Source organism: Panthera pardus, unplaced genomic scaffold, assembly GCF_024362965.1.
Source record: "Panthera pardus isolate Hobbes unplaced genomic scaffold, ASM2436296v1 HiC_scaffold_13, whole genome shotgun sequence".
In the NCBI taxonomy this organism is placed as follows: domain Eukaryota; kingdom Metazoa; phylum Chordata; class Mammalia; order Carnivora; family Felidae; genus Panthera; species Panthera pardus.
Window position 1 is genome coordinate 133,330,102 of NW_026526688.1, and position 13,064 is coordinate 133,343,165.

A 13,064-nucleotide genomic window follows, 5' to 3' on the forward strand; every position below is an offset into this window, starting at 1 on the left:
TCAGACTTGCTTGGTAAACTGGCTTAAAGATGGACAGGCGACTCCCTATGAGCAAGCTCGTGACCCCAGATTTACTGCTGAATTACTTCACCTGTATAACACACTGTATACTATAGCATTTCTTTTCAGAGTGTGGACCAACCTCTCCATTGCCACAGAAATGCCATCTGATCCTTGAACAACTGGAGATGGATCTCTAGCAAGTATTTCCATTCCCAGACTCTGCACTTTTCCCCTTGCCTTTCCCCACAGCCACTCTCTTGGTGGCTATCACCCCAGGACAGACATAAATGACCTGGCACAGTGACAAGAAGAGTAACTGATGCTGGCTTTCTTGAGTAATTTTTGTTAAAGGTGAAGACATGTCCATGCCTACTGACTAACCATCTGCTTTGTTCAGCACAAAGGAAGAATCCTGTCCTAGAATATAATGGAAAGAGTAACCACTCTGGAGCCAGAGTCCCAGACTGGAATCCTAACTGATCCTCACCAGCCCTGGCAGCCTACAGTCCCTGAGCTCTCTGCACCTCTGTTCTCAGTGAGGGGTGAACTAAGACCACTTATTTTTCTAAGTAGAATGAGGGTAATTTATGTAAAATGCTTGGATACATGGTCATAAAAAGTACTTAATAAATTAAAAGCATCACAACTTTTAATTAAGTCTAGTTTTGAAAGAATTTCAATACTGCACCAAAGCGAGCGCCCTGCTGTTTTATTTATTTGACTATCCTTTAAGGAACAGGATCATTATAATGCTACAATATAAAAATATAATTAATTGAGGTGTTTGAAAGTATCCCCCCTTCTGTTTTCCAAGAATTTCTTTAGAATCCCAATGGCATCTATGACTTTTAGTTACCAATTATTTCCAGAAAATGTCCATTGTGCTCACAATGCCTAGGGCTGCCCCAGCTATTAAATTAGGCAGTTGGAAAGTGCATAAACTCTTTCAGGACCTAAGTTGTTTGCCAACAGCCTGAAAGAATTTATATACTTCCCTAAATGCCTGGCTTACTGGAGGGAGTTAGGCCTTAGGAGAATTGGGGCCATAAGGCAAGGAGGCTGCCCAGAATTGCACACAAGGCCATGAACTCGCTCCCTACCTTAACAATGACTTACCACACGAATGAGGGTAAATCAGGTGGCACCTGCCTGGGTCTTAGCTTCCAGGTGCCACGGAGCTGTTGCTCCTTGCTCTCTACCTTGCTCACTCTGCTCTAGACACACTGTCTGCTTCCTCTAACTTCTGGTGCTCCTCGAATACACCAACCTGTTCCCACCTCAAGGCTTTTTGCATTCTTTCCTCTGCTTATCCTCTTCATTTGCCTGCTATGGGAATCACTGCACTCATCAATACCTGATATTTTTATTATGCAATTATCTTCCTCCTGTAATCCCCATTAGAGCAAGAACTAGGTCTTATTCACGTGGCATCGCCAGTGCCTAGAAAAGTACTTGAGGCTTAGTGGCTATTTGTTGCATAAATGAATGAACAAGTAACAGTGCTACCACTCACTGTACCAGAATTGCTAGAATGCTGCACTGAGGTACTGTCTACAGGTACTGTGCTGACTTCCCCAGGAGGCCGTCCAGGCCATGGCACTGTAAGTAGAAAACCCGAGCTGTTGCCCTATGCCCACTGAGGACATGAGGGCACAGTCCGCTGTCTGGAACTCATGTGTGACCAATTCCTAATCTCCAGTACTGTCTGCTATCTTCTTACCCCATCAGCCTGCAGGAATTATAGGCCTTTGTTAAAACACTTCCACTCTTCGTATTTCCACCAGAGAACCAAGAAAGATTTTCTATGATTGTTTTTTCTGTGAGGAAACTATTTACTGCTTCTATCACCCATCAGAAATATTTGTGTTAGGATTCCTGGCAATCTTCATAAATTGCTGGTAAAAGAGAAGAACATGAACCACGAGGCAGAGGAAAGTACCTGGATCAGCACTAGAGAGTAAGAGCTAGATAGGACCCTAGGGATCATCTATTAGCCCAGGGCCTTCATTTTACCAACAAGGAAACTGAGGCCCAAGGAGTGCATATAACATGGCTGGAGCCCCCAAGAGAGGGTGAGTGTAGGGGGAAAGACTCCAAGTCTCCACTATGCAAAGGCTTGTGTCCCTCCTCAGTCCAGGATATCCTTCTATTTGCTCTCCCTATGATTTTCAAATGAAAATACTCACCTGGTAGCTTGCATTAACTGTTCACTTTCATGCCTTTCCAGGTAAGCAAGAACCCATGAAAGTGACACTGGCGGAGAGGGGAGGGACGATGAATAGGTTTATTAAATTAAAACTGTCTGATACTCTAATACCATCATCCTAAATAAGGGATTTCATGAGGAGTATATTAACACATCAAAATCTAAGAGCAACATTTGATATATACAGAAGACAAGTAATCTATATTGTTGCATTTACTTTTGAAATAACTATAAAACAAATCACACACACTTTCAGAGAAAATGCTAAGGCCATATTTTATAACTAAGTCATTTGTTGTTTTATTACTCATCACACCAAAGGATTTCAGAAATATCAGAAGAAGAGGATGAGACAAAAGCTTAACCAACATAACCTGTTTATTATTAATCTTACTTGCTTGTTCATAAAAATTGTTCAATTTTAGCAGTACAAAGTGTGCTTCCTTAGAGATATTTCTTAGAAGATTCCAACTATAAAAGTAGGGGACAAAAATTATAAAACAGAAATGATGGAACTGCTTTCCAAATATCTGAACATCTGGTTAGACACTACCTTTGTCAAAAATTTTGCAAGTGAGGGGCTCCTGGGTGGCTCAGTCAGTTAAGGGCCCGACTTGGGCTCAGGGCATGATCTCACAGTTCGTAGGTTCAAGCCCCGTGTAGGGCTCTGTGCTGACAGCTCAGAGCCTGGAGTCTGCTTTGGATTCTGTGTCTCCCTGTCTCTCTGCCCCTAACCCACTCGCATCCTGTCTCTGTCTCTCTCAAAAATAAATAAACAGTGGAAAAAAAAAAAAATTTTTTTTGCAAGTGAGAATTACTGGTTTCAATGCCACCCACTTAATACTTTATAATAAAAAATTAAAGGAAAAATTGGATAAGCATATATTTTGAGGAAAAGTGAACGGTGAAAATACAAATGAATAGGTACATGTGTCATACAGATCTCTACTTCAAAAAAAATCAGAAAACTTACAGTAAAAGATAAAGCAAGAATAGCACTAACATGCTTCCACTGACATGGAAGAAAGTTAAAAGCCAAAGAGGAGCAATGAGAAATAAACAAAACCCTTAGTTATTACAATTATAGTACTTGAGCATTCAATTTAGCTCTAGATTTCCTGGAAATTGAAGCCAAAGTAAGAAACTAAAGAGTTTATGTAATTCTTCTCTGATAAAATGAAAGCACACTGGTTCATGAGGAGAATTAATTTATTTTTTTCCTGGAACTGAATTCTAGGAAGAATCTGTTGTCCTTGTGGGGGGAAAAAAACAAAACAAAACCCTGAACCAACAGATAACGGGTTCAATGATGTATCTGTAGAAACAGCAAAAATGTTCACAGCACCATCTCAAGAAACAAGAGTGAAAAATAACCCTTCAAGGTAAGTTTATAGATATCCATTTACTTCCTACTGTTTTTCTTCATTCTTTTAAAAATTCATGGTCTCACTGAAGATGAGGCCATACATAGCAAGTGTCCATTACAAAACACCCAGAGGTATAAATCAAGCACCATTTAACCCCTCAATACAGAGGGCTTTCCTTTCTGAGAAGTGAGCAACTCTTGTGGGTCTTTATGAGCCACCAGAAAAACCTGAGACAAATGCCTTGCAGCTTGCAGATTTCATTTTAATTAATAGAGTCTGTCAGAGAGCTCAATAATGCTTTAAGAGTCCTTCTGTTACTATTCTGGTTTATTTTGCATTTGAAGGTATGAGGAGGGGAACAGTTTAAAGGGGTATGGAAATGGCAACTGTTCATTAAAGTCAAAGTAAATGGAGATATGCCTGCCTCCTTAAACATTTCTTCAAATGAAAAACAGTAAATGAACTCACCTTTAGAATCTCTTCAACACAATGAACTTCATTGGAGTAGGTCTGCTGAAAGTGAAAACCAAGAAGGGAAAGATTAGCACAGAAACAAAAAGAACTCGGGTGATGGTATTAGTAGACGCTGGTATTCATACGGCAACCTTCTGGTGAGTGGAATCACCTCAGGGCCACCCTTTACTAGCTAAGTATTAGGAACTTCACATTCTGGATAAAACAAGACCAGAGACTAACCTGACTTAATGAGCGGGGAGGGGGTTCTGCAGGAGACAATGGCAGACTAATTCTGACCCTCAGATCAAAGTTTCCAAAGGAAAACGTGTGTATTAGTGAAAATTAGCAAATTACTAAATCTATGGGGAAAACAGATATAACAAAAGTAGAGGCAGAAAGAAATAAAACTGGGGTCGCAGTTTGCCGCTTCATAGCAACATGTGTCCTGTGAGCCAAGTAAAATGAACACAAAGATGGAAATCATCTGAACACCTACCTCATAGTTAAAAAGGCCAACATCGAATCACGGACAGATTTTTTTTTGTAATATTCTAACTGGCCAAAGATTCACTTTAAGGTAAAGACATTCACTTCAGTGTCTCCGCCCCTGCTTCCAGCCAGCATTTTCACCTTATATACGCAAATATACACATACACGTGTGTACACACAAACACATACTATGTATTTCCTCAGAGAAAGACCCTAGGAGAAACAGATTTCCTAGTGTCTTGGATAAAAGATCTACTACTTAGACTTCTCTTCCTTATCTCCAGCTAAACAAATGACGGCTGCTGCCACCAATATCACCACCACAGATGGTGTCTAGGAAATGTCTTTTTACAGTCTTTATAAGTGCAAAGAAAATGCAAAAGTTTAAAAAAAAAAAAAAACTTTAAAAATCATTTTTCCTTAACTAGAGACATGAAATCCCACGACCTCATGATTTTCCCTGGAAAAGCAACTTTTTGCTCTGTGTCAATTCACAGCCAAGTGCCCCGGTCAAGTTCTATACAACACACACTCCTCCCGTTACTGGTCTTCCCAGTCTGTCTGGTCCAATACCAATACCTGCCTCATAGCTGGAGAGTAGATGAAAGGCTTCTTTTCCTGGCTCTCATTTCTGATCTGAGTGTAATTTAATACAGCACTGGTTGCCAATTCCTGATCTACGATTCATTAACCCACCATTCCAGTTGAAGGATGAAGGCAAAGGAAAGAAAAGAGCATACAACATTCACACTGCCATGGAATCAAACTGAACGGATCCGTCAATGTTCAAATGTAATTTAATTTGCCTGGGGTCAGGTTTTAAAACGTGAATTTCATGCAAACAGTTTTGTTGAAATGTTTGCAGTTTGATATTTTTGACTGGCTCTGGAGGTCAGAAGGTACATCCAAAGAATCAAGGGTATCCCTTTAGTCCGCATGTCCTATCAGCTCTGCCTTTAGGCATTATGCATGTCAAACACTAGACTTGCTTACCTGCTCTTTGTTTTTCAAAACCATTAATAGATGCCTAAAAACTGGACCAAATACTAATAACCCAACATTTCAGGACAACTGTCAGGAACAGAAATGAATGCTGTTTTGACATCATGATAAAATTTAAGAGTATTCTATGGTTTCAGTTTTTCACATGCATAATTAGGACAAATAACAATTATAAGCTGAAGGTGGATCAACACAACAGAGATACAGCATATTACTACTGACTCTGGTCAAGTAGTCCCCTCATCCCATCTGTTCCTGGAATGAGAATGGGAATCCAATTAACATATCTGGGAATCAATGAAAGTGAGGAATCAGAGAGAAAAAGATTTCTCCACTGCTTCCAACAGAATGAGATGAAAAAGCTGTAACTTCAGGACACTAAACGATTTTCTGAACTTCTTAATTATTCAAGGAGTCAATACCTAGCCAAGATGTTTCGTGTCACTAAAAGATTTTTTTTCTAAAGTTTTTATTTTTCTTTAAAGTTTATTTATTTTGAGCGGGGGAGGGGCAGAGAGAGAGGGAGAGAAAGAGAATCACAAGCAGGCTTCACATTGTCAGTGCAGAGCCTGATGCAAGGTTCCAAACTCATGAATCCGTGAGATCATGACCTAAGTGGAAATCAAGAGTGACACACTTAACCAACTGAGCCGCCAAGCTGTCCCTAAAGTTATTATATGAGATGAAGCGGAATTGAAGAAATTTTTCTATAGCTCAGTATTTATTAGTATCTGGATAAGATAAACATTGCTAAGGAGTCACCATTTAACCCATTTAAAATTATAAATAAGGTCTTAGGTTCAAGCATTAATCGGTTAATTTACTGTGAATGTTCCTATTAAATCCATTATGAAAGTGGGAGTATTTCAAAGGGATGTGGGGATTCCATTCCAAATACATGAGGATATATTTAAAGACCTCCCTGGGGCGCCTGGGTGGTTCACTTGGTTAAAGTGTCCAATTCTTGGTTTCGGCTCAAGTCATGATCTCACAGTTTCATGGGTTCAAGCCCCACGTCAGGCTCTGTGCTGGCAGCGTGGAGCCTGCTTGGGATTCCTGCGCTCTCTACCCCTCTCTCTGCCTCTCCTCCGCTCATGCGGTCTGTGTCTCTCTCAAAATAAACTTAAAAAAAATTTTTTTAAGACTTCCAAGCAGCACTGTTTATAATGGCAAATAACTGGAAATAATCAAATGCCCAACAATAGGAATCTAGCTGAAGACCTTTATAGTACATCTATATAGCATGGAAAGATGCTCACGATATTTTCAACTTTTCTTTTTAGAAATAATTTTATATTTACAGAAAAATTACAAAAATAATAAAAGAAATTCCCATGTACCCTTCACCCAAACTCCCCAAATGCTGGCATTCTATCGCATTTACTTTGTATTTTTCTCTCCCACCCATACCTCTACACTGAACCATTTAAGAATAAGTTACAGAATTAGAGTTAATTCCTCTTTATCAAGATATATTTTTCAAACTGTATTTAAAAGAGGAGAGGTTATAATAGAGATATATAAAGAGAGTCTGTATAACATGGGCCCATTTTATGTTCCATCTGCCTGAAATTCAGATCTCTACTCTTCTTCTGGCTCAAATTAGAGACTCTTAAACTAGAGTACAGGTATTTCAAATCTGTCTGCAGAGAAAGAGCTGTAAGGACAGGCTCTCTTGTGTTTAATAAAGTACATCTTGGCACCTCCAAGTCGGCCGCTGGAAGGAGACTTTCCAAAAAGGGAGGGGAAGCTCAACAAACCATTATGGCCTAATCCTTTCCTTAAAATCCACTTTTGCCACAGGGTCTCCAGCAGAGTACTGCCACTCCTGCTCAGAGAAGCCAGGTCCCTGTAACAAACACTGCAGCCAAATAGTAAACAATCAGCCTCTCTAAAGCACAGCCTAGTTAAGGCTGAAGATCTGCAGGTAAGACCTCCACAAAGCACAAGACAGGATAAAAAGCAACAACAATAATCCATGCTGGTTGCATGAATCAAGAAATTCTAGTCTGCAGGTCCTTCTTTGTCCAGCTCTGCTTCCACGGTGTAGACAGTGACCTTAGCACTTACAACCACAAATCCCACTGCTGTCTCTCACAGGCAGTATCTAGGTTCCTAGGGGAATGCAGCTCTTCCTTCCTGCCTACCTACTTCTGACTGCCTCACAAATCTGGTATCCTGTATGTAGACTGACCTTGCTTCCCCACAAAGGTATGGACTTAACACAGGAACCATAATTCAATTGAAAATAAAATGACAGCAGCTACTTACTGAATACATATTGTACCTGACATTGCATTAACCTTTTTATGTACTGTTATTTCTTCTATTTGATACCATTTATTGTAAGATGCAACATCATTAGCTTGGTGGGGGGGGGGGGGGGACTGTACTAAATGTACCCATCAACTGCAGATATAGCCCTTATTGTAGAAACTTAAAAAAGAAATACCACAGCTAACATTATACTCGAATGTGAAAAGCTGAAAGCTTTTCTTCTAAGATCAGGAACAAGATGAGGATGCCCACTCTTGCCCCTTTTATTGGAAGTCTTAGCCATAGCAATCAGACAAGAAATAAAAAGCATCCAAATTGGAAAAGAAGTAAAACTATCATTATTTGCAGATGACATGAAACTATATATAGAAAGCTCTAAAGGCTTCATCAGAAAACTATTAGAACTAAAAAAAGAATTCAGTAAAGGTTCAGGATACAAAATTAATATACATAAATCTGTTGCACTTTTATACACTAATAACTATCAGAAAGAGAAATTAAGAAAACAATACCATTTTCAATCACATAAAAAAAAAAAAAAACAAAAAAAACAACTAGGAATAAATTTAACAAAGGAAGTAAAAGACCAGACCAGTACTCTGAAAACTGTAAGACATTGATGAAATAAACTGAAGACCACAAAAATAAATAAAAAGACATAACGTGGCTCATAGACTAGAAGAATACTGTTAAAATGTTCATACTACCCCAAAATAGAATACAAGTAAAATAAGATAAAGTAAAATGCCCATACTACCCAAAGCAATCTATAGATTCAGTGCAAATTACCAAAACACTAATGACATTTTTTCACAAAACTAGAATAGTATGAAAATTTGTACAGAGCCAAAACAGACCCCAAATAGGCAAAGCAATCTTGAGAAAGAAGAACAAAGCTTGCAAGTATCATACTCCCTGATTTCAAACGACACTACAAAGGTATAGGAAGCAAAACAATATGGTACTGGCACAAAAACAGATGCACAGATCAAGGGAACCAAATCGAGTCCAGAAATAAACCATGCTTGTACAGTCAATTAATCTTCAACAAAGGAAGCAAGAACATACAAATGGAAAGAGATAGTCTTAAATAAATGGTGCTGGGAAATCTGGACAACTACTTGCAAAAGAATGTAACTACATCACCTTCTTACACGATACACAAAAATAAACGCAACACGGATTAGAGACTTTAAGACCGGAAACCATAAAACTCCTGAAAAAAAAGGATAAGCGGTAATCTCTTGAACATCAGTCTAAGCAATATTTTTTTTTGATCTGTCTGCTCAGGCAAGAACAAAAGCAAAAATAAATAAATGGGACCACATCAAACTAAACGCTTTTGCACAATGAAGGATACTATCAATAAAACGAAAAAGGGAAACTACCGAATGGGAGAGGATATTTTCAAACAACCCACTAAGGGTTAATATCCAAAATACACAAAGAACTCACAACTACTATCCAGAAAACAATCCAATTAAAAATTGGGCACAGAACCTGAATAGGCATTTTTCTAAAGAAGACATACAGAGAGCTGACACATGAAAAGATGCTCAACATCACTGATCACCAGGGAAATGCAAATCAAAACCACAATGAGATACCACCTCACACCTAAGGGAATGGCTATTATCAAAAAGACAAGAAGGGGTGGCTGGGTGGCTCAGTCAGTTAAGCATCCAACTTTGACTCAGGCCATGATCTCACGGTTTGTGGGTTTGAGCCCCACATTGGGCTCTGTGCTGACAGCTCAGAGCCTGGAGCCTGCTTTGGATTCTGTCTCCCACTCTCTCTGCCTTTCCCCAGCTCGTGCTCTTTCTTTCTCTCTCTCTCAAAAATAAACATTTGGGTGGGGGGTGGGAAACGCAAGAAATAACAAGTGTTGGTGAGTATGTGGAGGAAAGGGAACCCATGCGCACTGTTGGTGGGAATGCAAAATGGGGTGGCCACTATGAAAACAGTATGGAGGTTCCTCAAAAAGTAAAATTAGAAATACCATACAATGCAGCAATTCCACTTCTGGGTACTTATCCAAAGAATCCAAAGAAAACAAAAACATTAATTTGAAAAGATATAAGCAAACCCACATTTACTGCAGCATTATTTACAATAGCCAAGATATGGAAACAACCTAAGAATCTATTGATAGATGAAGGCATAAAGATGCAGTATATACATGCAATGGAATGTTACCGAGCCAAAGAAAAACATAATCTTGCCATTTGTCACAATGTGAATGACCTAGAGGGTATTATGCAAAGTGAAAGAGGTCAGAATTAGACAAATACTGTATGATTCTACTTATATTTAGAATCTAAAAAACAAAACAGAAACAGACTCACAGATAGAACAATTCGGTTACCAGAGCGGAGTGGGATGGGAGATGGCTGAAATAAGGGAAAGGGATTAAGAGGTACAAACTTCCAGTTCTAAAATAAATAAGACACAGGGATGCAATGTACAGCATAGGGAATATAGTCAATAATAGGTAACAACTTTGCATGGTGACACATGGCAGCTAGATTTAGTATGGTGATCACTCCGTAATGTATAAAGGTTGCATCACTACGTTGTACACCTGAAACTAATAGAATATTGTATGTCAATTATACTTTGACAACAAAAAAATCTGACAAAATTCCGTATAATGCTCCAATTCTCATATTAACCTCTGTGGTAGGTATTATCCCAGACCGAATTCTAGAGAAATTAAATTACATATCCAAAGTCACACAATGCTCTGAAGTGACTGAGCCTGGTTTCATAATATTAATACTACCTTTCCAAAAACCTCAACCTTCAGGCAAGAGGCAAATATATTAGCATTTTAAGGAGGAGATGTGACTCCAGTTGTCCTACACGTGACCAAAAACATTCTTTGAAAAACAATGTCTTGCTTCTGTTTGTACAAAGAAGCGCTTTGGTATTCAGATTTAGCTGCCTCTTCCTACTACACGGCTTCAGACCAGAAAAGGCAGCAATGCTGGCCTCAGTCTGATTTCTCACTGCTCTTGGAATGACATTGTGTAATCATAAGGAAATACACAGATACCAAAATAAAATATGTTAGTAAATGAATTCTAAGCATGACACAGTTTGTTTTAATAAGCTAAAAAAGAGCAGGACGAAGAAATATACCTCACCACTGAGACCTGGAGGCTCTTGCAATACTGTGTTTTAAGTTTCTCAAGTTTCAACGGAGCAGCACTTTTATAACAATGCCAGTCTCAAAAAGGCTTAGTTATCACTAACCAGGAACTGCAGGGAGCGTGAAGGCAGCATGCTGACAAAGGAAGTCAAAAAAGATCTTGGATTCTAGTTCTGGCCCTGCTGAGGACTGGCTCTCCAATTCTGGATGAGATTCAACTTCGTTGCGACTATTTCCTCATGGTGATAAAGGGGATAATATTAACAAACCTAACTGCTTCACAGGATTGGTATGAAGGTCAAATGTGAAACTCTAAAAACTTTCAAAAGGCCCAGGGATATGTGAAATCCCTGGTGCCAACATCATTAAGGCATTCTTTTTAAAACATTTTTTAAAGTTTATTTATTTATTTTGAGAGAGACAGAGACAGCATGAGTGGGGGAGGGGTCACAGAGAGAGGGAGAAAGAGAATGCTAAGCAGGCTTTGTGCTGCCAGCACAGAATCTGATGCGGGGTTTGAACCCATGAAGTCATGAGGGCAAAGCCTGATCTGAAACCAGACACTTAACCGACTGAGCCACTCAGGCACCCTAAGCCTTTCTTTAATAGTGTGGACAGAAACCTCAAGAGGGTTCTCTATCAGTTTAATTTTTAAAAGATAAGGCTCATGCTATTTTTCTTCAAACACAGGTCAACTTTTGGATTACGGTTCGGCCTGTAGTATCTACTTGTTGCACACCAATCCCCATCTAGCTAGATGACTCATACTTTTCTTGTCCCTATCTAAAACTCTCTTCCCTCACTGGTGTCCAGATAACTCCCACGCAGACTTCAGGTCACAGCCTAAAAAACATCTTTTGGAAAAGATTCCCCAATCCCTCCCTCCCAAAACTGTTCACGTGCTCCCACAGCTCTCTATACTGCTAAAGCACCTCATGTAGCATCATCTCTGCTACTTCCTGATCACAAGTTCCATGAGAGCGGGGGCCAGCACTACCTCGGTGAACCACCAATCACACAATGCCTGTCACACAGAGGCAACCAATAAACATTTGCTGGTATGTTTTCAGGCTCAGAACTCAGAACATGAAAATAAATTTCCAATTTTTAGAGCTTTAGAGACTTCCTAAATACTGTAGCTTGTAGGAATTATAAGTCAATGTCTTAAATAACAAACTACTGGAAATAAACATACCAGGGACAAAAGGGAAACTGTTTTGCATTGTTTTCTCCTCAAAAACACTATGACTACGTAGAAACTATTTTTCACATACTGACTGGCAAAACAAAAAACTGATGATACTGTATCTGTTAAATAGGAGGAAAAAGGCACTCTAATACCCTGGTTTGTGGGAGGGTAAAGGGTCACAACTTCTAAAGGCATCAATTAGGCAACCACCCCCAAATTCTAATTTCCCATAGACACAACAATTTGACTTATAGCACCAACTTCTACATGTACACAAAGACATATGTACAAACCTATTCACTTCAGCCTCGTTTGCAAATAGTAAGATACTGGATACAATCTAAATGCCCATTCAGAAGTTAACTGGCTAAGAAAACTGTGGTACATGCCCCTTACACAGAAATACTATGTAGCTATAACAAAGAATTAGTACTCTCTTCATGTATTGATTTGGGAGTAATCTCTAAGACATATTGTTAAGCAAGAGGGAAAAATATAGGTGCAGTATATGCCAAGATTTGTATACATGAAAAGGTGACAGAAGGGAACATGTATGTAGTTACTAACCATGCAAAAAAAATACTACTGGGAATACAGACAAGAAGCCTGTGACATCAGCCTTGTAGAAAAGAGAATTAGGCGGCTAGAGGGGTGGAGCAGTGGGAAGATTTGCACTACATATTTTTATCTTTTAAATTCTGGATCACAAAATATATCTGTTCATAAATAAAAACATAATTGATATTTTTAAAAAACAGGGATAAAAACTTTTACTCAAAGTACAGTCAATGTAACTTTCCTTCTCCCAAACACACACCTATGTGAATCAGTTTCCAGTTTCTTCCTCGGTGCTCTGGGCTTGCCCCACATTAACACTTAGCACACCGAGCTATTCACAGATTTGCAGTCAGCCTTCCACCACA

The 13,064-nt window shown here is 39.1% G+C and overlaps 1 protein-coding gene across 4 annotated transcripts in view; it reads right to left on the reverse strand.

Annotated features, from left to right (window-relative positions):
* AFF1 (ALF transcription elongation factor 1) overlaps positions 1-13,064 on the reverse strand; it is a 145,928-nt gene that overhangs the window by 63,389 nt on the left and 69,475 nt on the right. For 3 of the 4 annotated variants that reach the window (XR_002084563.2, XM_019465067.2, XM_019465042.2), the window contains exon 4: positions 4,045-4,089. Coding sequence is in view for 3 of the 4 variants with exons in the window: in XM_019465067.2 (XP_019320612.2) it covers positions 4,045-4,089 (45 nt within the window). In the remaining variant the exon portion in view is untranslated. The remainder of the gene's footprint in view (positions 1-4,044; positions 4,090-13,064) is intronic. The other variant, XM_019465048.2, reaches the window with a different exon arrangement.